We start from the raw sequence: 26,639 nt of genomic DNA on the forward strand, positions 1-26,639 counted from the left end.
GCTGCAGCCTTAGTCTGTCCCTGGCGGTGGCACCAGCATACCACACGGTGATGGAGGAGGTGAGGAGGACTCGATGATGGCCGTATAAAACTGCGCCAACATCCTGGGAGGCAGTTTGAGCTTCCTCAGCTGCCGTAGGAAGAACATCCTTTGCTGGGCCTTGTTGATGAGGGAGCTGATGGCTGGCTCCCACTTAATGTCCCGGGTGATGGTGGTGCCCAGGAAGCGGAAGGAGTCCACGATGGGCGGAAGGAGTCCACGATGGTCCAGAGGTTCTTACCTTCCTTTGGATCCTCCCTTCCCCTGCTTCAGCAGTTATTCTTCTCACCTGAGGTAACACCTGAGGCACAGCTACACTTTTGCTTTGGCCTGTAAGGTGAACCAGTTGTTTGAGCCTACCATGTACCCGAGCTGCAACCAGGCCTGCTATGGTAATTTAAGTATTGCCGGCTATTTTATTTTATTGGGGGCCCCACAGTAACGGCTTATTGTGCATATTTTGCATATGTGAACGAAGCCTGTTTACAAATGTTAATTTTCTTGAATCTATTTGTTGAGTAAACCTTTTTTTTTTATTTTCCACTGAAACAGTGTTGGTCTTTGAATTCCTTGGTTTAAGTTCATTGCAGAAACCTTATTCATTATTTCATATTTTAGAAAGAGCTCAGGTTAGCCACCTCTCAAATAGTAAAATACACTAGAGAGGCGCTACACTGTGAAGACGTTCTGTGTCCGCACCTCGGAGGCGGGCCTTCGGCTATATAAGATCAGAACTGTGTACGTTTAATAGAGATCTCTCTACATGCTTCCATGTGTATATCCTGACCGACTGACTGGAATAAACCATCTCCTATGCAGTAACTTAGATTCATCGTTTACTTCTCCAAACGGCTAAAAATTCCGCGACACTCCTTCTCCCAGTCCGCTTCAATGCCGTTTAAAAAATAAATAAATACAAAAAAAAAAAAAAATACAAGGAAACATGGTAAACCTTTTTTTTTCAATTCAGCTGTTTTCTCGCTTTGCCCATGTGCTTCTTCAGCCTATATATTTTTGGGTCGGTGAGATCCGACGTTGCCTTGTTCCTAATTAGAAAGCTCGCTGACTGGATGAAACGGAGCCTGTCAGGGAAATATGTTCCCAGGTCAAGGCCTTTCATGCCCTTAGTCTGCATAAGGAACTTTTTAATAGGCTTGGAGGGTACGTATCAAAATCCTGCCTGTCTGGCACTGTGCTGGACAGTTCGCCGCAGTCCGACATGGACTCGCAGTCGCTAGTGTCTGTGCCTGCGGCTGGATCCTCTAGCCTTCCAGTTTGACCCCCCTTGTCCTTCATAGCACATTTCCGCTTGTTCCACCGCTTCGCGGGAACAAGCCACCGCTCGGACGCCCCACTAGTCCCCTCACCTGTGCCCACTGCTCCCTCACCTCGCTCCCCTGTGCCCACTGCTCCCTTACCTCGCTCTCCTGTGCTTATTGCCCCCTCACCTCGCTCCCCTGTGCTCACCCCTCCCTCACCCAGCTTGCCAGCCACTATCCCTGGCACCCCAAGTTCACCTATCACCTGACTAACTCTACCCAGCTCACCTGTTTGGATCATGTCCCCAGTCACTCCTGTCTCACCCAGTTCGACTTTTTCACCCATTACCTCACCATTTTTCCCCAGTTCATTCGAATCACACACCACATCACTCATCCCACCACTCAAATCACACACCACACCACCAGTTAAATCCACCTTCCCCCCTGCTTCAGCACTCTCGCCATTCATTTCCACACCATCTCCACATTCTCTAGCGGGGCCTCCTTCCGCACTGAACCACCGACGCCCGCCGGCGTGTCTGGGACCACGCGGCGGGCTCTGCCGCTGGCGCGTCTGGGACCATGCGGCTCGGATAAGCCCTGGCGAGATGACCAACCTCGCCGCAGTTGAACCACTTCAGGGCGGAGGAAGTTGCAAAAAGCGTGTAATCGAAATCATCTACCCAGACGATGAACCAATAATTAAACTCCTCCGCCCTGTTATTGAGGGTCATATGGACTTGTCCCTGGTGAAACACTACGTGTCTCAGCAGCAGAGACTTACAGCCCGACAGCATTTTCCTAATGGGGGAAACCACTTTCCCATGCCGGGACAGCTCCCTTACCAGGAACTCATCGCTAATAAACGGCGGCACATTGGACAGGGTAATCTGTGCTGCCGGCTGTGTTAGCGGAGTTACCTGGAACAATACGACCGCCATAGTGCAGGTCGATGCAGGAGTAATGTGATGTTCATGGGTCCGACTGGCTGCTGTACGTGGTGCTTAAGTGATAAGTCACTTGGTGTTCAGCAGCCTGATGGCAGAGGGGAAGAAGCTGTTCATGTAGCGGGAGGTTTTGGTCCGAATGGACCGTAGTCTCCTGCCTGAGGGGAGGGGGGAAAACAGTCCGTGACCAGGGTGGGAAGGGTCGGCCGTGATCTGACCTGCACGCCTCCGGGTCCTGGAGATATACAGGTCCTGGATAGATGGAAGCCTGCAGCCGATCACCTTCTCGGCAGCGCGCACGACGCGCTGCAGCCTTAGTCTGTCCCTGGCGGTGGCACCAGCGTACCACACGGTGATGGAGGAGGTGAGGACGGACTCGATGATGGCCGTATAAAACTGCGCCAACATCCTGGGAGGCAGTTTGAGTTTCCTCAGCTTCCGTAGGAAGAACATCCTTTGCTGGGCCTTCTTGATGAGGGAGCTGATGGTTGGCTCCCATTTAAGGTCCCGGGTGATGGTGGTGCCCAGGAAGCGGAAGGAGTCAGCGATGGTGATGGGGGAGTCCATGAGGGCAAGGGGGGGCAAAGGGGCTGTGACTTTCCTGAAGTCCACAATCATCTCCACTGTCTTCTGAGCGTTCAGCTGCAGGTTGTTGTGTCCGCACCAGGACACCAGTTGAGCCACCTCCCTCCTGTAGGCAGTCTTGTCTCCATTGGAGATGAGCCCGATGAGGGTGGTGTCATCCGCAAACTTGATCAGTTTGACAGACTGGTGGAGAGGAGAGGAGAGGAAGGAGAGGAGAGGAGAGGAGAGGAGGAGAGGAGAGGAAACCATGACCCCGTGTGGTGACAGAAGCCTGTCAGGTGATCATGTTCCCCGGCAGCCTCAGCCTATAGAAGCATAACTAAGATATTAACCTAATAATTAGAATGTCCTATGTAATATGATAATTTGTCTGTCTATGGTAGTAACTGGGACTACAGAATTAATGATAATAAGCTCTTTCAAATAGGTAGGTATTAAGCCTAATTTTAAAAGTCGAGATGGAGTCAGCCTCCCGTACCTGGACTGGGAGCTTTTACCACAGCAGTGGGGCCTGGTAGGTGAATGCACTGCCCCCCGTTCTACCTTTAGAGACTCTGGGGACCACAAGTAAACCAGCATTCTGAGAGGGGAGCAGTCTATTGGGATGATAAGGTGTCACTAGCTCCTCCAGGTGGGATGGAGTTAGGCCTCTGAAGACCTTGTAAGTCAGAGGAAGAGTTTTAAAAATGATTCTAAATTTAATGGGCAGCCAATGAAGAGACGCCAATACAGGAGTTATATGATCTCTTTTGTCAATACCTGTCACAACTCTAGCTGCAGCATTTTGGATCAACTGGAGGCTTCTCAAAGAGTTGTTTGGACACCCTGATAATAAAGAATTACAATAGTCCAGCCTGGACTATTGAGCAAGTCTTTACTAGCCCGCAGCTGCTCACCCTGGGCAATTCCACAGTAGAGGAGAGTCCATGCTGTGTGTGGAGATAAGCCTAACTATTGCAACTATCAACACGCGCTTGCCTGTGAGCCCCAACCCCAGGCCTGTCTCCAGGGTGGGGCCCCAGTAACGCCAAATATAAGGGCAACATATAAAACCTTGATTGTGTCCTCTTCATGATGGGTTGGTGAACCACCCTTAGCCTGACCCTTCACCTAGGGGAGGCCCTACCAGGAGCATAACAGCCCTGGACAACTTAGCTCCCATGCTCATTCGGGCGCACAAACCTCCCTATGGTGGTAAGGTGGTTTTTCAAGAAGGGGTACAAAAGATCCTTCTTTTGTATAAAACTAATTGTTCTAATTAGATTAGATTAGATTCAACTTTATTGTTATTGCACATGTACAGGTACATAGCAAGAGAATGCAGTTTAGCATCTAACCAGAAGTGCAAAAAGGGCAGTAAATGCAGATATAATAAATACAATATGTGCGGTATTTATAGGTTGTCATATGAACATATTTCACAGAAGAGTATGTGCATTAAATGCCTTAGACTATAAGTACAGAGCAGTGACGTGCGGTGAGGTTCATGGCTGGTGAGGCACTGACTCCTCAAGAGTCAGATGTACGAATCTAAGAACTGAAAAAAGCATCTTGTTTCACCATTTTCCCAACAGCATACAAATACTGATAATGCTTCATATCGCATCAGCATTCTTCTTTCAATTACACTCACAAACCAACACAAACATATACACAGGACATATTTGTCCTATAAAGAACTTTCTTTTATAGCTATGTATAGAGCACCCATCTTGTGTCATAAGAAATTCATATATACTGTAAACAGATTAAAGTGCAGAGATGTATGCAGCACAAATTTAATTTTGACCAACAGTAAAAATTTCTGTTATTTTTCAAACTTTAACATTCTATGTCCCTAGAGCCAGTTTCTGCAGCCGGGAATCAGACCGCCAAGGTCCCTGCCTTCGACCGCTACCCAACACACAATGCACCCTCTCTGATGGGAAAGGAGCCTGAGCTGGTGCATGAGGTTGAGAAGTTCCAAATAGATATAGTCGGCCTCACCTCGACGCAAGGGCTCTGGAACCAGGCGTTGGACTCTACCACTTTGGAGTTGCCGAAGGTGAGAGGCGACGGGCAGGGGTGGCAATTCTCGTTGCTCCCCAGCTCAGTGCCTGCATATTGGAGTTTACCCCAGTGGATGAGAGGGTAGCCTCCCTTCGCCTTCAGGTGGGGGGACAGATCCTGACTGTTGTTTGTGCCTATGGCCCAAACAGCAGTTCAGCGTATCCACCCTTTTTGGAGTCCTTAGAGGGAGTGCTGGAGAGTGCTCCTTTTGGGGGCTCCCTCGTCCTCCTGGGTGACTTCAACGCTCACGTTGGCAATGACAGTGTGACCTGGAGAGGTGTGATTGGGAACAACGGCCCCCCTGATCTGAACCTGAGTGGTGTTTTGTTATTGGACTTCTGTGTTCGTCTCAGATTGTCCATAACAAACACCTTGTTAACACCTTAGGCTCTAGGATCGATGATCGACTATGTGGTTGTGTCATCGGATTTGCGGCCACATGTTCTGGACACCCGGGTGAAGAAAGGGGCAGAGCTGTCAACTGATCACCAACTGGTGGTGAGTTGGCTCCGATGGTGGGGAAGGATGCCAGACAGACCCGGCAGACCCAAACGCATTGTGAGGGTTGGTGCCTGTCATGGCAGAAGGAGTCGCACTGGGCCTTACTGGCCTGTGGGACTCCTGAGGCAGCAGAATAGGTACTGGCAGGCCAAGCGAAATGCAGCTACGGCGGTTGCCGAGGCAAAGACCCGGGCATGGGAAGACTTCGGTGAGGCCATGGAGAACGACTGCCAGATGGCTTAGAAAAGATTCTGGACCACCAGGAAGGGGAAGCAGTGCACTGTCAACATTGTGTATAGTGGCGATGGTGTGCTGCTGACCTCAACTCAGGATGTTGTGGATCGGTGGAAGGAATACTTCGAGGACCTCCTCAATCCCATCAACGCGCCTGCCAGTGAGGAAGCAGGGCCTGGGGACTTGGGAACAGGCTCTCATATCTCCGGGGCTGAATTTGCCGAGGTAGTCAAAAAACTCCTCGGTGGCAAGGTCCCAGGGGTGGATGAGATCCGCCCAGAGTTCCTTAAGGCTCTGGATGTTGTAGGGCTGTCTTGGTTGACTCGACTCTGCAACATCGCGTGGTCATCGGGGGCGGTGCCGCTGGATTGGCAGAGCGGGGTGGTAGTCCCTCTTTTTAAGAAGGGGGACCGGAGGTGTGTTCCAACTATAGGGGGATCACACTCCTCAGCCTCCCTGGTAAGGTCTATGCAGGGGTACTGGAGAGGAGGGTCCGCCGGATAGTCGAACCTCGGATTCAGGAGGAGCAATGTGGTTTTCGTCCTGGGTGTGGAATGGTGGACAGCTCTAGCTCTACACCCTCAGCAGGGTCTTCGAGGGTGCACAGGAGTTTGCCCAACCAGCCCACATGTGTTTTGTGGACTTGGAGAAGGCATTCGACCGTGTCCCTCGGGGGCTCCTGTGGGGGGTCCTCCGAGAGTATGGGGTTTCGGGCCCCCTGATACGGGCCGTCCGCTCCCTGTATGATCGGTGTCAGATATTGGTCCGCATTGTTGGCAGTAAGTTGAACTCGTTTCCAGTGAGGGTTGGTCTCTGCCAGGGCTGCCCTTTGTCACCATTCTGTTAATAACTTTTATGGACAGAATTTCTAGGTGCAGTCATGGTGTTGAGGGGGTCCAGTTTGGTGACCTCAGGATCGGGTCTCTGCTCTTTGCAGATGATGTGGTCCTGTTGGCGTCATCGGCCCATGACCTCCAACGATCACTGGATCGGTTCGCCGCCGCGTGTGAAGCGGCTGGGATGAGAATCAGCACCTCCAAATCCGAGGCCATGGTTCTCAACCAAAAAAGGTGGAGTGCCTTCTCCGGGTCAAGGAGGAGATCCTGCCCCAAGTCAATGAGTTCAAGTACCTCGGGGTCTTGTTCAGAAGTGAGGGAAGAATGGGGCAGGAGATCGACAGTCGGATTGGTGCGGCATCCGCAGTAATGCGGACTCTGCACCAGTCCATTGTGGTGAAGAGAGCGCTGAGCCAAAAGGCCTCACCTATGGTCATGAGCTTTGGGTAATGACCGAAAGAACAAGATCACGGGTACAAGCGGCCGAAATGAGCTTCCTCCGTAGGGTGGCTGGGCTCTCCCTTAGAGATAGGGTGAGAAGCTCTCCCATCTGGGAGGAGCTCGGAGTAGAGCCGCTGCCCCTCCGCTTTGAGAGGAGCCAGATGAGGTGGCTTGGGCATCTAATTAGTATTCCCCCTGGATGCCTCCCTGGTGAGGTGTTCAGGGCATGTCCCTCTGGTAGGCCCCCAGGAAGACCCAGGACACTTTGGACAGACTATGTCTCTCGACTGGTCTGGGAACCCCTGGGGATCCCCCCAGACGAGCTGGAAGAAGTAGTTGGGGAGAGGGAAGTCTGGGCCTCTCTGCTTAGGCTGCTGGCCCCGCGACCCGACCCCGGATAAGCGGTAGAGGATGGATGGATAAATTCTGGTGCTTCAATAAATTTTAATAAAGTTTGCCTTTTAAAATGAGCCAGCACTGCAGCGAGAAAGCAGCTGTCAGCTTGCGTACACCCACTTGAGTTGAGGCAGAGTATTGCCTGCCTCACCTGCTGACTTTTATCTGCACTTTATTGTGCGATCAGCAGGAATAGTTCTCTCACACATCCATAAAAGACATTACGTGGACTGCAGAAAGTCATGGTGTATAACGACTATTTCTGTGAAGTTCATATTAGCAATATGCTGAGGAACAAAAACTGGCACGCGTCATGCAACCCAGTTTGTATTGGATCATGCAGTCAGACCTGAGGCACAATTTGCCCCTGCCTCACCCCGGGTTTCTGCCCTGGATTTGATTGGGAAAAACTCAAATTCGGCAATAAAATGGCAGAAATGTGTAGTCATACACAAATGCATTTTTAACACATATTAGTGGAAAATATTAATATTTATTTATGTACACTTTCTTTTTTCTGCCTCCCCTGACCGCACGTTACTGGTACAGAGACTATTTACATAAGGCTAGAGGAAACGTGCAACTGATAAATTAGGAATGCACAGATAAAAAAATAAACTCAAGTGCAAAAATGTGCATAAATAAGTTTAAACTGTAGCTACGTGGGATACTAAGCTAGGGTGTTGTGTAAATGTAGTGCAGTGAGATATGGAGTGGTGTATGGGGGGTCAGCTGTAATTCAGCAAGGACACAGTTCTGGGGAAGAAGCTGTTCCTCATTCTGCTGGTCCTTGTCTTTAGGGTTCTGAAGCACCTACCCGAGGGCAGGAGGGAGAACAGTCTGTGGGTGGGGTGGGAGGAGTCCTTACAGATGCTGCATGCTCGACGCAGGCAGCACTTCAGAAGAAGCGACGGTTGGAAGTGGGGTCCCTGTGATATGTTGGCCAGTTTTCAGCACCTGCTGCAGAGCCTTGTGCTCAGCGATAGTACAGCTTACATATCAGACTGTCACACCATTTCTAAAGATGCTTTCTATCACACAACAATAAAAGTTCACCAGGACTGCTACCTTGCTTCAAACAAGCATTAAATTGGAAAAGCTACCATTTTAACCATTAAGTCAACATCCCAGGTAGGGTGTAGCTGTAGTTCATAGTGTTCGGGGCATTGTTATTAACTTTATAGATAAAAGCTTCCCTCAGGCTCTGAGTCCTCAAACTTTCCTCCACATTGTAAAAGGACTGAAGGTTAATTTTAGACAGCCTGACACCCAGGCTCATTGTCTATATTTATTCTCTCAAACAAACAGCTGCAATGAAAACCAATCCATTACAAGGGGAGGGGGGACAGCTGCCATTCCAAAAATGAGACAGTGCATTATGAAATGATCACTGTTAGACAGAGAGGGCTGCAAATGAGCACACAAGACTGTCAAACTCGCAGACTTGTTTTAGAATACTGCTTTTAATTTAAAGTGAACTTTGTGTGTACAGTTTTATTTGAAGCCACAATGGTGGGGAATAGCAGTCCGCCATTGTCATCCTATATCATGGATGAGGATACACTGAAGAGGAAACAGAAGGAAAAACTAAAGAAGTTGATGGCTACGGGTGGCAATCCAAGGCCTGCACGGTCTCTACTCTTCTTGACATTGAGGAATCCTTTCCGCAAGGCATGCCTCAGTATTGTGGAGTGGAAGTATCCTGATACTTATTTCTGGGAAATTATCCCCATATATTTCAAATTCATTACATGATTAGTGTTTCTTTTTTTTCTTTTGGTGAGATTTTTCATTTCTGTTTTTTAGTATGATATAAAATGATTAATCATTTTTGTGTGTAAGATTCCAATGAACTACTCACAGACCTTTTGAAATCATAATTCTACTCGCCATCTTTGCCAACTGCGTAGCTCTTGCAGTGTACTTGCCCATGCCTGAGGAAGACAGCAACAACACAAACAGTAACTTGGTACGTCACTCTGCTTATGCCCATGGTTTTGTCTGATAACCTTTTTGAAATTACACATGTACACATATAACCCGCATATTTTTATGAGGGTGGAATAAGCTATAAAATAATAATGTGGGGTATTGTAACCTTTGATCAAAGGCAAATATTCTTTACAAAATAAACAATATTTACTTTTGTCAAAGGGTAGAATATTTTACTATAGAGGGTATTTACAAAAAATTTAGTCTGTTACCAAAATAAAATAAACAGTTATTTTTATGCAACAAAATCTCATACAGATGCACACCGTCTGTCTGTCTGTCAACCTCAAAAATAATTGGTCAAACATATGTTTATTTACAAATAACACCTTTTGAAAATAAGCTATTTCTTGTGTTTTATAGGAAAGTCTGGAGTATATCTTCCTCATCATCTTCTCTGTAGAGTGTTTCCTGAAGATTGTTGCATATGGATTTCTATTTCATGCAGATGCATACTTAAGAAATTGCTGGAACATTCTGGATTTTGTCTGTGTATCTGTGGGGTAAGCAGAATTGTTTATTTATTTATTTATTAAGCTACAGCATTTGTAGAGATTCAAGAAATATAATGTGGCATATGCACCTAAGCCATGGTAATGAATGTGATGTGGTATGAAATTGTTAGAAAATGCTGGGAGTAAGGCTGCTAACAATGCGGTGGGTTCCAAATCCCAAACTTTTGTGTTCCTGTTCCTACAGCAAACCATTCATTTAATTCCCCCTTGTCAGTTGTGTTTGTGCATCTCTATCTATTTAGCTTTTTTTCTTTTTCTTTCATTATTTTTCTAGGATCTGTTTTCAGATCATAGTTATACAGTTATTGTTCATTCCACCCCAAGTCCGCCGCCAAAGTCCAGAACACCACCAAGAAATCTGCTACGGAGCAGTTTCCCTGGGGGAGGGATAGTAGGCGCGTAGCCGTGTCCCAGGAGTGGTCTGGGCAGTCATAGACCACCTTCAGGCTTCCCTCCCTCTATATTGTTCCTTCCAACTCGGCATAAGACATGGCTTCCAGGCGGCTGTGGGAACTCTCTGCCTGTGCTCACAGCAGCGCCTTGGGTCGTAACAGACCAACTAGACACTTTGGCTAAATCGTTATTGAACAACTGCACCTTCTGTTGAAACACTAAACGGCACTGGAGGAGAAATCCCCGACACTTGTCCAGGTCCCCCTGGAATGGTTCCGGGTCGCAGATGTGAGTGCTGGGGATCCACGGGGATGTGCCGATGGTGCTGGCAGTGAGACTGGCAGGTTGCGGAGCAGAGCCCACAAGGAGTGCGACCTGTTGTCTCAGATCAGCCATTGCCTTGGCCACCTGGGTGCTGTTCTCAACCAGGGCTTGTAACAGCTGTCTATGTTGCCCTAGTAGGGCTGCCTGGCAAGACACAGCGCGTTGTGTATCCGTGGGGTCCATTTATTGGCTGATTCGTTCTGTTACAGCTCTGCAGACATGATTATAGAACCTAAAAGCAAACACACATGACTGACTGGAGTTGGAGCAAGGATTTGTTTACTGTCAAGGTTTTTAGGACAGAAACCAAGAGGTGCAGGCGGCAGAAGAATCACAATCGAACAGGAGTGGGCTGGGCAGCACAAACAGGCATCCGAGCTGGGTGATCTGTGGGAGAAATGAACAATCAGATAAGCGCAGGAAACAGGAATCATGAAGCCAACTAGAATTCAAACTTCTAGGAGCCAGGCTGTACCACAGGGGGTTAACAACAAATTGGTGAAGAATGAGATGTGGACAAGGCTTATTAAATGGACGGCAGGTGTGGGTGATTAGCTGGAGATGGGCTCCAGGTGTGCGTCGATCGCCTGACGGGGGAGGGTCTGGAAGCTGCTCCGCCCAGCTCGGAAATAAACAGACAGAGGAAACATAGAAGAGACACAGACAAGGAGGGGGAGAGGGAAACACTCGGGACTCCTAAATTAAAATATATGCTTTTGTCTAACTTTTAACAAAATCAAATATGCAACAGATACTGTATGTAAAATTACAACTATAGGAATTATATATTAAACAGTACACTACAGTAAATTCAAAGTGATCAATATCGGCATGAAAAAGAAACCGGAATAATAAGAATTAGTACAAGAATTGCAAAACAGTGAAAATGCTTCCACAATAAAACAATATAAAGAGGAACAGAGTAACACAATATAGTAACAGAGTAACACAATATACCGAAAAAGCAACAGGGTACCTGGATTCAAATTAATCCACACAAAAGAAAGTCATATCTAATGTTTAATCAAGCTTCCATAGTATAATTGAATTATGGAATAATGTGTGGATTAAATATCATCTAACTTCGTAGTTAGTTTAGTATGTTTCAATTCAGTAGCTTCTCCCCTTCCATAGCCTCACTAACACACAGAGGTGTGATTCACAACAAACAAGGTAGGGTTTTTTTCCTATCTTGTCCCTCAGTTTTAAATGCCACAGGTTACAAAGCATTTCTTAACAATAATTTATGCTTATTTTGTTAACATTTGTCAACATATATTTTGAGCAAAAGCTACAAATAATTACAATCTGTAATTATTCTGGGTCCTCGGAAGAACAATTGGGCTTAAAATGTGTATGACGAGTAGTCAAAATCAGGAATTACATGCACAAAGACATACATGTGCTAATAAATCAGCAGCAAAGCCCATTCCTTCGGTAGTGTGAGCGTGAGTTAATTTTGAATGCTATGAATAAAGAATAGGCCAAACCAAAATATGCTCTAGATTTAAGAAACAAATGGTTTTCTTTACCTCACACTGAAGATGCAGCCAGACTCTCTCGCTACGAGTTGAGCTTTGTGTGGAAGAAGGATTCACCTCTGTGCCTCTGAATTCATTGTTGGGGGATAAACAACATCACTACCCCTTCCACTGATCTGCTCTGACTGTCACTGCTCCTTACCTTGTGTTACCATTTCCTAACCCTTCTGTGCCAGATTGCGTTAACATCAATAGAACAGTAAGGGAGAGAGATATAGAGATATTCATTTTAGTGAACCTGGACTCTTGACACTTTTTACAGAAATACTGTATATAACAAGTATAATTCATAGTAGATTTACCATGTGAGGCAAATTGTATAAAAGTGGATTGTATAGCAACCTCCCTGTGGAAAAATATGCTGAGAACTAATTGAATCATCATAGCAAAAATATGTCATGCTCTGTATACTTTTGTCTTTTCTCCCAGTCTCTTCACTGTTGCCATGGATGCCATTAACCACATCAGTGGGGTGGAGGCTTCGATAGGAGATAAGGGTGGTGGTTTTGACATGAAAGCTCTGAGAGCATTCAGAGTCCTTCGTCCACTCAGACTAGTCTCTGGAGTCCCCAGTTAGTAGCTCTTAGCCATTTACCATTTATAAATAATGATTCTGTCAATAGATGTTTTCACTTGACTTACAAGTTTAACATTTGACACATCACATTTTTCACTATCTTACTGCATCCTCAGGCCTACAGGTGGTGATGAACTCCATTCTGAAGTCCATGTTGCCCCTCTTTCATATCACACTGTTGGTTTTTTTCATGGTTACTATTTACTCCATTATGGGATTGGAGCTGTTCAAGTGCAAAATGCACAAGACCTGCTACTACATTGGCACAAGTTCAGTATCAACTGCAACAGGAAGTATTGCACATTAATGCACCAGTGTGGAAGCTAACAATTGTGATGTAAAACAGAGTAGAATCGGTATTCTTTGTTATATTAACAAAAATTTTACCTTCTTTATCAAAGGTCCCATAATTCAAAATGCACTTTTACTCAATTTTCACATGAAACAGTCTGTGGAGACCCCTACAGTTGTATGCCAGTGCATTCTCTCAGCATTTCTCCAAACCTATATAACAGCTCAAGCCCTCACACAATTTATGGCAAGTTGTGAAATACAGACAAATGCATTGGCCAAACCTCTGGCCTTACTGGAGACAATCGATCAAATTTATTCGAATGAATCGCTTTAACACACATTTTTAACACATTCTTTAACACATTTTTGTTTATAAACATTAAATTGATGAGGAATCAGCAAAACTAGCTGGTTTCCTGACATGTCTGCTCACTTGTCCTATTGCCTACCATGTTAATTTCAGTGGGAAGATTCTTTGAAACCTGAAATAAGCTTAATTTCTAACTAACCATTTCTCCTACAGTGTTTATACTAAATCTTGTGAAAATTTACACACTTACATTTCTGGAAGATGTTACATTTTACAAGCTTAAATTTTACATTTTAATGCTTCTGATGTGGAAAAAGCCCAAATAAAGAATTTCAATGACGGTCATGGGTGGGGAGACACTATCTCCATCAGAATGTTATTTAGGTAGATTATACTCCATTGGCTCAGGTTATGTTTCAGATTTTATATCAGACTTCTTTACACCAAACTAGGTCATGTAATGCATTTTTAATTTTAAAAAGTCATTATGGTCTTACCTTTACTTATAAATGTCAAGTCAAAATGCTTTACTGTGTGCCTCAGTAAGTGCTTCTTCACATTCATATGAATGCTGAGCATACGAAAAGGTTACTCACATTTTATACATCAGCTAAATTCGTCCATATATGTGTGTGTGTGTGTGTGTGTGTGTGTGTGTGTGTGTGTGTGTACGTACATACACACATATATTATGTTTGAAACATTTGACTGTTGAAATTAAGATGGACACACACTCATTGCATGGCCTGCCAGCACACTTAACAAGGACAGAATTTTATTCTTTCAGTGATGACAGGGGAGGATGTCCACAAGTACATGGAACTGCAGCCCTCAGGAGGGTGCATGGAAAGCAGCAGCTCATGCTCATTTGCTTTCAAAGCTACACATGCACCCAAACAGACTGTCCTAAGTAGAGCTAAGAGGTTTTAGAAATGTGCTATAAACCTAATCTGAGAGAAATTTTCTTGCACACACTTAAAATAGATGTTCTCGGGGGGATTGTAAAATATTTCTTGCAGAAATGTAGCATAATATGGGTCCTTTAAATCTGAGAACTCCTGCTTTTTTGCATGCCAGTGGTTTGCTCACACCTATTGGTACACTATGAAAATTCTATTCCAGTGCATGGTGTTCAACATCAAATAGTAAACAGAATCTTTTCCATAATTGCTTTTGGAGCTTTTTCCACAGAGTATGGTACACTAAATATGACTGAGAAATACTATCTGAATTAAAATAGTGGTGTGCATATATAACTAATGAGGTATGTACGATGTAAGTATATCACTGTGGTGCCTTACATATATAAACATTCAGGTCTTGTCTTTCAGACATTATTGCTACAGTAGAAAATGAGAAACCAGCTCCATGTGCCCAAGCTGGCAATGGTCGCCGCTGTCTAATCAATGGCACTGAATGTCGAATTGGGTGGCCAGGCCCAAACCAGGGCATTACCCATTTTGATAACCTGGGCTTTTCCATGCTGACTGTCTACCAGTGTATCACCACACAGGGTTGGACCGATGTCCTCTACTGGGTAAGTCTAGAGTGGAAAAGTCTGATTTTCTGTCTGTTTAATTGTTCTTTATTATTGAATTAAAGCAATACAATTTTGGCAGACAAAGGAGTTTGATCATAAATGACTGTGATCATAAAGCAACACACTATGATAATGTAACTTTATAGTAAAAGTGCACTATGTAGTCTTGCATGGCTTCTTTTATCTTTGCTTCAAATCGTCGAGATATCCCCTTGATCCATTAGCTGACAGCCCTACCAACATCAAAAGAACACTAGGGGTACAGGAGGTGTACAAACACATAAGGTGGTTGTGGAAGTGGGTTAATGCCTGTGTGAATATAAGGAAAGGGCAACACAGCCTTTGACATGAAGACAAAATTAAAAGGAAGAGGAAATTTTCTCAAATACGCCATGCCTCCTGTTCTGATGGTGGAGCGTAGACAAAAAATGAGAAAGTTCAATGTAATTAAACATTGATTTTTACACTAATGGATGTGATCTATTTGTGATCTCGTACAAGATCACAAATACCACCTTTAATGCTTATATAAGAAATATACAACAGGTGTAAGTCAAAATATGTAAGGAGATTGCCTGCTTGGTGGTCTGTGCTTGCTGAATGTGTTTTTTTCCTAGCCTTTATTATATATTTCTTGCACATCTCAACAAAATGTAGGAAATGTTCAATCAGGTTTGCAAAATGAAAATTGCATCAAATTATGATAGTCGCGCCTGGATTTGATGGATGCTGAGAGCCTCTTAGCTATTCTGGTACTTTAAATGTAGCAACTGGACTTTTTGAATTTCTTGAAGACATTTCACCGCTTACCAAGAGGTTTCATCAGTTCTGAGTGTTTGGGAGATCCAGATAATCTTTGTCTTCAGAAGCCATTAACACATATTTGCGCTTTAGTCACCTGGTTAAGATTAAGATTAAGATGAACTTTATTCATCCCCGTGGGGAAATTGAATTATAGTAGCAGCGTATGCAGAGTAAAGAGACAGAAAAAATAAATACAGATAAGATTAGAATGTTATAAGCATATATACAGCATATATTATAAGCATATATATATATATATATATATATATATATATATATATATATATATATATATATATATATACACATACATAATATAATATATACATATTATAAGCATTATAAGCATATATACATAAATATAGAATAAATTAGAAATAAAATTACAACATGAACATTACACAGTTGTTGTTATTGGCTGGGTTTGGATGAGTTATATAGTCTGATGGCGGACGTCAGGAATGACTTCCTGTACCATTCCTTAGAGCAGCGAGGCTGCAGGAGTCTGTTGCTGAAGCTGCTCCTCAGTTTGTCCACTGTGTTATGGAGGGGGTGGGAGGGACTGTCCATGATTGTCCGCAGTTTCAACACCATCCTGTCCCTCACCACCTCGTCCAAGTTATCAAGTCTACAGCCAACAACAGACCCTGCCTTTTTAATGAGTTTGTTGAGTCTGTTAGCATCCTTTGCTTTAATGCCTGCACCCCAGCACACTGCAGCAAAGAAGATGGTGCTAGCCATGACAGACTGGTAGAACATGTGGAGCATCCTGCTGCAAACACTGAAGGACCTGAGTCTCCTGAGGAAATAGAGTCTGCTCATGGCCTTCTTGTAAACAGCATCGGTGTTTGTGGACCACTCCAGTTTATTGTCCAGCTGGACACCCAGGAACCTGTAAGATGGGACTATTTCCACATCTTTCCCACTAATGCAGACTGGGGAGGGTGGGGACTTGCTTTTTCTGAAATCCACCACTATCTCCTTCGTCTTGGTCACGTTGAGCTGCAGAAGGTTCTCCCTGCTCCACCTGACAAAACTCTCCACAAGGTCCCTGTATTGTTGTTGGTTTTAACTGCATCCCCAGGAGGAGAAGAGGCTATTCACACCTGGCTACAAGTTAAACTAACAAACCTCATTGTGTCAGGGGAATTCTCAATGAGCCACATAATTAGGAATGAAGCAACCAACAACCAGGTGACTGAATGTCAAAATGTGTTAATGGCACCTGAAGAGTATAATTATCTGTAACTTCTAAACAGTCAGTTAGAAGCCTCTTGCATGAGAGGTGAAACATCTTCAAGAAATTCAAACAGTCCAGCTGCTAACATTCAACAACCACAATTACCATGACATGGATGACCACAGACATACAACTCTTAGCTGTCTGACTGGAAATTATTATATACATTTTTATCATTATTAAACATTATTACATTGGATTACATTACAGTCATTACCAGTTCCTTGGTATGATGGTCAGGCATCTAGATACTTTTTTGTTATAAAGTTATTTCCAAATGATTTGTTTTTACATCTGCATTTCTTATTAACAATTGAATATGTCTTGGATGTGTTATTATATTAACAATCTGACAGGTAAATGATGCCATTGGAATGGAATGGCCTTGGATCTACTTCACCACACTCATCCTGGTTGGCTCTTTTTTTGTTCTCAACCTGATTCTTGGTGTACTCAGTGGGTAGGAAAACATGTTTTTCACCTCCTCTCTTGTCTGTGTCTTTTTTCAGGACAATTTTAAAAATTAAATCAATAAATTGTTTTGCTTTCCATTAGTGAGTTTACAAAAGAGCGTGAGAAAGCAAAGTCACGTGGAGAGTTTCAAAAGCTGAGGGAAACCCAACAGTTGGATGAGGACCTGAAAGGATATATGGAATGGATCACTCAGGCTGAGGTCTTAGACAATGAACAAGAGAGCCATGGTAAGAAAACCACAATATACTCAACCTAAAAATAATATATTTTTTAATTTAATTTTGTTTTTTTACTGTCTTTAATTTTCTTTGTCTTTAACAGGCTAACTCTAAAAATAAAAACCCTATGGGGTGGGGTCTTTTGATGTATTTAGATTGTCCACAGATAATTATTAAATTGTAGCCACATCTTTTTAGCCATTAGAAAGTTTGGAGCAACTTAAGATACCCATGTTGTCTAGTTGATGTATGGCAATTTACAGTGCGATGCCTAGCAAGCGAGTCTTCAAATACCACATCTGGAAAAGGCAAAAATAACCCAAAATTGACAATTCTTACAGAGTGTCTATCTTGAGGATTTTGTGATAGGATCAGACCACCTTGTATTCCAAAATACAGGGGTTCTGGTTTAAGTAAAAAATGAAAACTTTAAAGAACACAAAAACCGCAAGGAGAAATTGTCTCATTGAAATCACAAAAAAACAAAAAAACACCTCCTACCTCTTGCCAGACTTGGTGGGTGTGCTGGAGGTGTTCCTGGACCAACGGAAAGCCGCCTCTTTGTCATTAGCTGAAAAAGAGGAGATTAGTCTGACGATGCTATCCTGAAGACTGGCTAGCAAAATCCCATCGCCTGACAAAAGGCCCCCAAACCTGGCAACTGAACGGCGTGCCTTAACCAGAAACAATATCCAGAGAAATACCCTGGAGTTGAAATAGATGCTGTATCAGAAGGTTAGCAGTCTCGAGGGCAGACAGGAAGCTTTGTCAGGATGGACATAATGTACAGCATTTTTCAAAAGCTGTACATTATAGCTTTTGAAAAATGGTCAACCACTGTTAGAATGACTGTGTTACCTTCTGAGAGAGGAAGCCTAATAAGAATGTGGAAGAAACTGCCAATTAGATGGGCATCCTACAGTAGTTGGTTGTTTAGCCTGTGCGTCCTGGACCACTAGTTCAATGCTCGACTTAGCAGCTCCCACGACCACTGAAGTTGGTAGAATGGTCTCCACTGGAAACTCTTCTTTGAACTGAAAAACTAGCAGACCGGTGGATCCAGCTTAAGATTCTGGAATCTGGGCCGGTGGACTGTGACCCAGAAACAAAGCAGCGAGCCTTACAGGAATTAAGGCGACAAGCAGATCTCAAAAAGGACAGGGACTTGTGGGCTGTCCAGACCACAAAAGGGTGAAATTACTCCTTCCAGCCAATGTCTCAATTCCTGGAGGGTTACAAAGACAGCAAAAGTTCCTGATGACCATCATTTTGCCTGCATGGATCAGGATGATAAAGAATGGGTGCAGTGGTGAACAGGCACTTCAACTGCCAGAAAGTGGAATCAGCTAAATGGAAGAGACAAAAGGAATCTTGGAAGAGTTCGGTATGTGAGTGGATCTGCCATGGCTCTAATTATGAATGAACTGCCTATAAAAGTTAACAAACCCCAGGAACATCTGAATATCCTTGTGGGGGGTCAGGAATAGCCATTATGCTATGGCTTGGATCTTAGCAGGTTCTGCCTCTAGCTGCCCCTTTTCTACCATAAAACCTAAAAAGTTAACTGAAGACCCAAGGAATTCACACTTCTCAGACTTTACATATAAATTGTTTTCCAGAAGTCTCTGGAGTACCAATCTGATGTGTTGTGCTTGTTTTTTTGAGACAAAATCAGAATGTAGTCAATATACACAAAAACAAACTTATTAAGTATGTCTCAATACATCATTCACCAAAGCCTGAAATACGACAGAGGCATTTGGCAACCCGAACAGCATACCGGTAAGTGGATACTTGAAATGCCTCAGAGGGGTGTTAAATGTCGTCTTTCATTCATTACCCTCCTTGATGTGGACCAGGTGATAGGCATTGTGCAAGTCCAACTTAATAAAGGCATTGGATTAATGCAGCCGTCCAAAAGCAGAATCAAAAAGAGGAAGACAATATTTATTCTTTCCTGTGATGTTGAGCCCCCTAAAATCAATGCAAGGACATAGAGTCTTGTCCTTTTTCTCCACAAAGAAGAAACCTGCCCCTACTAGTGAAGACATTGGAAGACGAGGTACTTGGAGCTGTATTCTTCCATGAATATTTCACTGGTGTGGGAATGAAGGACTCACTGTGAAGTCCAGGTGGAGGTATTGCGGATTGAGATGCTAAGGAGATGCTACTGACTGACTGACAAAGTGAGAGGTAATCTGCTGAGAGGCTCTGGATTGTTTCCACTATTCCCTGTAAGGATTTTTATTTATAAGAGAACACTAGAATTACAGTACTTACAGAAGCTTTTGGTGTCTTGCCACAGGTCCCTGATCACTCTGTCTCATGAGGAAAAGACACCCATTAAACACTTTATTTGTACTCCAACCTGGGGATCGGGTCCTTCCATGGATACAATTCTTTGTGTACGCCCTATTTTCCATATTTGGTCTTTTTTCTCTCAGATGTCCCTCAAGGACTCACAGAGTCATGTGAGATTGTCAGCCAATACTCTTTTAAACAATATAATAAAGTGCACACAATTAACAAGAACTCTCTCAAAACTAGTACATGAAAATATTAAATTTAAAATAACATTATTGATTTAACATCTCAACAGCTGGTCAGTCTCTGCAGGATCCATAGTTCTGGACAGATGGTTCTGTGATGGGATCAGAACACTCATCCACATCCTCCATCCCACAGCACTACAGATGAAGATAGAGTGAGGGCAGCTAAAACACAACCACCAGCCAGCCTAGACACACAGGACACAACAGATTTGAGGTCATGGATTATATTAACTTTTTGTAGAGCTTGGTGGAGTACCAATCTTCCTGTAGGTATGTCACTGTTACTGTCTTCATTTTGAGCCAAAAAAATAAAAAATAAAACAAGGTCTTCACCTGCTGGACCTTGTCCATCACTTGGACCATAATACAGTATAATAATATTTATAAAACATAATAACAAGAGGGTCCTCACAGCTGGACCTTGTCCATCATGCCGAATGATACACTTTGCTATTAGTTGGTCTCAAGTTTAAACCTTTTTGTACTTCCCAAGTACAAAACTACACCAGAGGGGAGATAAAATGCATAACACCACCTGACACTGCGACATTGTAACATTGTAATTTTCATAGCTTTCTTTGTGCATTTTTTCCCCTCAGGTCTGCTTACTACAGAAAATAGAGGTATGGAGAATGGCAGAGTCGGCAAAATGGACACAATCCAGTTAATTATGTATTACTAGTAAGTGGTGCACTTCTTGTCTTTACAATTAAATACTAAAACAAGCATTTTCTTTCTATACCAAGTTAGGAGACCAGGTATAACTGCTGTCCTCAGAAATTTTTGGGTTTGTTAGATTTAGGCAGACAGTTGAATCACGGTGTTCAGTGTTTTGTATACACACACACACACACACACACACACACATACACACACACATATATATATATATATGTGATGGAAAACAACATTGGTCCTACGTTTCCCTTGCCCGGATGCGGGTCACTGGGGCCCCCTCCTGGAGCCAGGCCTGGGTGTGGGGCACATTGGCGAGCGCCTGGTGTGCCTATGGCCCAAACAGCAGTTCAGCGTATCCACCCTTTTTGGAGTCCTTAGAGGGAGTGCTGGAGAGTGCTCCTTCTGGGGGCTCCCTCGTCCTCCTGGGTGACTTCAATGCTCACATTGGCAACGACAGTGTGACCTGGAGAGGTGTGATTGGGAACAACGGCCCCCCTGATCTGAACCCGAATGGTGTTTTGTTATTGGACTTCTGTGCTCGTCTTAGAATGTCCATAACAAACACCTTGTTCAGGCATAAAGGTGTCCACATGTGCACTCGATACCAGGACGCCTTAGGATCGATGATCGACTTTGTGGTCGTGTCATCGGATTTGCGGCCGCATGTTCTGGGGTGAAGAGAGGGGCGGAGCTGTCAACTGATCACCACCTGGTGGTGAGTAGACTCTGATGGTGGGGGGGGGATGTCGGACAGACCCAGCAAACCCAAACGTATTGTGAGGGTCTGCTGGGAACGGCTGGCAGAGTCTCCTGTCAGAAGGAGCTTCAACTCACACCTCCGGGAGAGCTTTGACCATGTCCCGGGGGAGGCGGGGGAGGTTGAGTCTGAGTGGACCGTGTTCCGTGCCTCCATTGTTGAGGCAGCTGACCGGTGCTGTGGCCGCAAGGTGGTCGGTGCCTGTCATGGCGGCAATGCCCGAAGCCGCTGGTGGACACCAGTGGTGAGGGATGCCGTCAGGCTGAAGAAGGAGTCCTATCAGGCCTTACTGGCCTGTGGGACTCCTGAAGCAGCAGATAGGTACCGGCAGGCCAAGCGGAGTGCAGATACGGCGGTTGCCGAGGCAAAGACCCGGGCATGGGAAGACTTGGAGAACGACTTTTGGACGGCCTCGAAAAGGTTCTGGACCACCATCCGGCGTCTGAGGAAGGGGAAGCAGTGCACTGTCAACGCTGTGTATAGTGGTGATGGTGTGCTGCTGACCTCAACTCGGGATGTTGTCGAACGGTGGAAGGAATACTTTGAGGACCTCCTCAATCCCACAAGCACGCCTTCCAATGAGGAAGCAGGGCCTGGGGACCTGGGGATAGGCTCTCATATCTCCGGGGCTGAAGTTGCCGAGGTAGTCAAAAAACTCCTCGGTGGCAAGGCCCCGGGGGTGGATGAGATCCGCCCAGAGTTCCTTAAGGCTCTGGATGTTGTAGGGCTGTCGTGGCTGACTCGACTCTGCAACATTGCGTGGATATCGGGGGCGGTGCCCCTGGATTGGCAGACCGGGGTGGTAGTCCCTCTTTTTAAGAAGGGGGACCAGAGGGTGTGTTCCATCTATAGGGGGATCACACTCCTCAGCCTCCCTGGTAAGGTCTATTCAGGGGTACTGGAGAGGAGGGTCCGCAGGATAGTCGAACCTCGGATTCCGGAGGATCAATGTGGTTTTCGTCCTGGGCGTGGAACAGTGGACCAGCTCTACACCCTCAGCAGGGTCTTCGAGGGTGCACAGGAGTTAGCCCAACCAGTCCACATGTGTTTTGTGGACTTGGAGAAGGCATTCGACCGTGTCCCTCGGGGGCTCCTGTGGGGGGTTCTCCGAGAGTATGGGGTGTTGGGCCCGCTGATACGGGCCGTCCGCTCCCTGTACGATCGGTGTCAGAGTTTGGTCCGCATTGCTGGCAGTAAGTCGAACTCGATTCCAGTGAGGGTTGGTCTCCGCCAGGGCTGCCCTTTGTCACCGATTCTGTTCATTATGTTTATGGACAGAATTTCTAGGTGCAGTCATGGTGTTGAGGGGGTCCAGTTTGGTGACCTCAGGATCGGGTCTCTGCTTTTTGCAGATGATGTGGTCCTGTTGGCCTCATCAGCCTGTGACCTCCAATGATCACTAGATTGGTTCGCCGCTGCATGTGAAGCGGCTGGGATGAAAATCAGCACCTCCAAATCCGAGGCCATGGTTCTCAACCGGAAAAAGGTGGAGTGCCTTCTCCGGGTCAAGGAGGAGATCCTGCCCCAAGTGGAGGAGTTCAAGTACCTCGGGGTCTTGTTCACGAGTGAGGGAAGAATGGAGCAGGAGATCGACAGGCGGATCGGTGCGGCATTCACAGTAATGCGGACTCTGCACCGGTCCGTAGTGGTGAAGAGAGAGCTGAGCCGAAAGGCGAAGCTCTCGATTAACCAGTCGATCTTCGTTCCTACCCTCACCTATGGTCATGAGCTTTGGGTCATGACCAAAAGAACAAGATCACTGGTACAAGCGGCCGAAATGAGCTTCCTCCGTAGGGTGGCTGGGCGAGAAGCTCTGCCATCCGGGAGGAGCTCGGAGTAGAGCCGCTGCCCCTCCGCGTTGAGAGGAGCCAGATGAGGTGGGCACCTAGTCAGGATGCCCCCTGGGCGCCTCCCTGGTGAGGTGTTCAGGGCATGTCCCTCCGGTAGGAGACCCCCGGGAAGACCCAGGACACGTTGGAGAGACTATGTCTCTCGACTGGCCTGGGAACGCCTGGGGATCCCCCCGGATGAGCTGGAAGATGTAGCTGGGGAGAGGGAAGTCTGGGCTTCTCTTCTTAGGCTGCTGCCCCCGCGACCCGACCCCAGATAAGCGGTAGAGGATGGATGGATGGTATTTGCATACATTTACAAAGCCTGATGCAAGTATGGCCAGTGATTGAGACAACTTGAAAACAAACTATATTTGGCAACAAAATTGCATTTAAATTTAAGTTTTCCCTTTTTGTTTACATTGGTATTTAATTAAGGCAGTGCTACAGTAAGGTTAAGCTTTTATATAGTAGTAGTTTACATTTTCTGTAGTGCATGTACTCCTGGATAGATAATGTTTATAAAATTTAATTAAAAAAATAATAAATCACAGCAAATATTAATAACAAATAATAATATTTGTTTTGAATAAACTTGTAATTTGTCTTTTTCTTTGTGAGCAGTAAGGTGGCTCGAAAGTGGAATCGTTGGCTACGTCGTAAATGCAGAGTTTGTGTGAAGTCAAGGTTATTCTACTGGTGGGTAATTATGCTTGTCTTCCTCAACACATTGGCCATTGCAACGGAACACCACAAGCAGACTAAAAGACTTACAAATTGGCAAGGTATGGGCATCTTATTTCATTGATTCAATTTTTGAGTTATTATCTTTGTCACCTTATAGTCACTTATAATCATGTCTATTTTATGGAACATGAAACATTAAATGAAATTGGAGAATACAGAAAATATTGGAAAGCTGCAGATAACAACATTATGAGCAGTTTCTTGGCCAAACCAACAAGCAACATTTCCTGAAAATCTAATTAAAATTTGTTCATAACTTATTATTATTTTGGTAACATCACACAAACAAATGTCAGCTGTCACATGACCTCTTTGGCGGCGGTAACACCTAGAATAATAAAAATAATAACTACAAACAAAGCACTCCCAGCATTTACGTCGTAAATGCAGAGTCTGTGTGAAATTTCTATGTTTTGATGATATAATGTGCATAGCCTCTATAATACATATTTGAAATCTAATGAACATAAGAAGGAAAACTAAAAATTGCAAGTGTAACATTACCCACAATTATGTCTTTTTTTTTTTTTTAGTTTGAGTAAAACTGTTAATTCCTCGTCATCTTTTGTCTTTCTTTTATGTTCCTATCCCTGAACTGGCTTGTGATCACCATCCACCACCAACAGACAATGCTAACAAACTACTGCTGTCTATGTTTTTCTTGGAGATGTTCATGAAGATGTATGCTTTGGGCTTACCATCATATTTCATGTCTCTCTTCAATCGCTTTGACTGCTTTGTTGTGTCCACGGGCATTATGGAGCTCATTCTTGTCCACATGGACATTACATCAGCAATGGGCATCTCAGTGCTGCGCTGCATACGCCTGCTCCGCCTCCTCAAAATCACCAGGTGGCATAGATATTAGATGCAAGTGTTTTCTTGGATGTAAAACAAACATTAGTTGCTCAGTAAAGCATTTTAATAATTTCACAAAAGACATATCAGAATTTTTTTCATAGTTTTAATTTAGTAATTGTGAGATCTATTTTTTTTAACAATCAAATGTTAATAATAAGTTAATAAATTATTAAACAAAAAGCAAATAACTTTATTTCTCATGGTTGCCTCTTTAAGTCTAAAATGTTTTGCATTTGAACTTACCCAGATTGTGCATTCTTTGTAATGAAACTTGCATCATTTATTATAGATATTGGACATCTCTCAGTAACTTGGTGGCTTCATTATTGAACTCAATTCGCTCCATTGCCTGCTTGCTGCTGCTTCTTTTCCTCTTCATTGTCATCTTCTCCCTCTTGGGCATGCAAGTGTTTGGAGGCAAGTTTAATTTTACCAACCAGCCCAAACCCCGCAGCACTTTTGACAGCTTCCCTCAGGCCCTCATCACTGTATTTCAGGTACAAATCTTCACCAATTATGTTTGCACTAACTATAGTCTATATGGTATTATTTCTTCTGCTTTAACTAACTTGTTATATCAGAAAACTGGATCCAGATGTAAAAATAGGACTTGACCATCACTAATTAATTTGATCACAAAAGAGCGGCCTGATTACAAATGTTCTTAGTGATGACTGTTTACGGCATTTTTTTTCTGTGGTGCTGAGACACAGGATACCAGATGTGTCATATCCTGCTGTGGTGAGTCAGTCACCTGGTCAGGATAAGTCCAGGATGTCTCGCTGGGAACATATTTTGTCCAGTGAGACTGATTCAGGACACAGTGGAGGTTCATATCTTCCTTCTCTTCCTTCTCTCAGTGGACCCAAAAACAGATGTTTAAACTGGGAGCTGTTTAATGTGTTGAATATACACAAAAGGACATCCAGTAATTCACTATTTTAGCTAGTCACCCTTTTGTCTCAGAATGTACTACAAAACATACTCTTTACTCAATCACTGTCATAAGGAAATGAGGTCAGTGGTGCAAATTACAGTTTTAATTCAGAGGAAAATTTGTGTTTCAGATCCTCACTGGTGAAGACTGGAATGCCGTCATGTATGATGGCATCATGGCTCATGGGGGACCATGCATACCTGGCATTTTAGTCAGCATCTACTTTATTATCCTCTTTGTCTGTGGAAACTGTATCCATATAGAATTCACGAGCATATAGGTGTTTTGTGTGTGTGTGTGTGTGTGTGTGTGTGTGTATGTGTGATTATGCATGTATGTGAGCACACACATATGGGCGGGTGTGAGAGAATGAGAGAAATTCATGAATATAAAAATCTTTAACAGTTCATCAAGTCATCCTTCTAAATGTCTTCCTGGCCATTGCTGTTGACAATTTAGCAGAGGCAGAGTCTCTGACTTTGGCACAAAAGGAGAAAGCAGAGGAGAGAAAGAGGAAGAAGTTGCTCAGGTTGGTGTTGTCTAAGTATCAAGAAAATATTGGTAAAGGTCATTTTCATTAATTTTGTTTTGCAATAGTCAAATCCCATATCATAATCCTCAATGGGCCACATATATTAGCACGTTGTTCATTAAGCATACAAATCATATCTACTATATATGCATTTAGCAATCAGACAGACATGTCTTTTTAATCATGGTCAACTCCTTACATTATGTTTATGTATTTCCCCATAGCATTACATAA

General features: G+C 44.3%; 2 protein-coding genes across 3 annotated transcripts in view; one reads left to right on the plus strand and one right to left on the minus strand.

The window, feature by feature from the left end:
- lamtor3 (late endosomal/lysosomal adaptor, MAPK and MTOR activator 3) overlaps nt 1–26,639 on the minus strand; it is a 205,572-nt gene that overhangs the window by 110,391 nt on the left and 68,542 nt on the right. The gene's annotated exons all lie outside the window — the stretch shown is intronic.
- The window catches only part of cacna1sa (calcium channel, voltage-dependent, L type, alpha 1S subunit, a), a 50,985-nt gene continuing 33,013 nt past the window's right edge, over nt 8,668–26,639 (plus strand). Inside the window, exons 1-14 of one of the 2 annotated variants that reach the window (XM_057059004.1) lie at nt 8,668–8,987; nt 9,154–9,259; nt 9,646–9,785; nt 12,485–12,627; nt 12,749–12,901; nt 14,568–14,773; nt 17,177–17,280; nt 17,376–17,521; nt 20,664–20,745; nt 23,953–24,113; nt 24,702–24,927; nt 25,226–25,433; nt 26,004–26,124; nt 26,288–26,402. In XM_057059004.1, the coding sequence (XP_056914984.1) occupies nt 8,800–8,987; nt 9,154–9,259; nt 9,646–9,785; nt 12,485–12,627; nt 12,749–12,901; nt 14,568–14,773; nt 17,177–17,280; nt 17,376–17,521; nt 20,664–20,745; nt 23,953–24,113; nt 24,702–24,927; nt 25,226–25,433; nt 26,004–26,124; nt 26,288–26,402 (2,099 nt within the window). In that variant the 5' untranslated portion in view covers nt 8,668–8,799. Of the gene's footprint in view, nt 8,988–9,153; nt 9,260–9,645; nt 9,786–12,484; nt 12,628–12,748; nt 12,902–14,567; nt 14,774–17,176; nt 17,281–17,375; nt 17,522–20,663; nt 20,746–23,952; nt 24,114–24,701; nt 24,928–25,225; nt 25,434–26,003; nt 26,125–26,287; nt 26,403–26,639 lie in introns of those variants that run through there. The other variant, XM_057059005.1, reaches the window with a different exon arrangement.

The sequence above is a fragment of the Takifugu flavidus genome, chromosome 16, assembly GCF_003711565.1.
Source record: "Takifugu flavidus isolate HTHZ2018 chromosome 16, ASM371156v2, whole genome shotgun sequence".
NCBI classification, from domain to species: domain Eukaryota; kingdom Metazoa; phylum Chordata; class Actinopteri; order Tetraodontiformes; family Tetraodontidae; genus Takifugu; species Takifugu flavidus.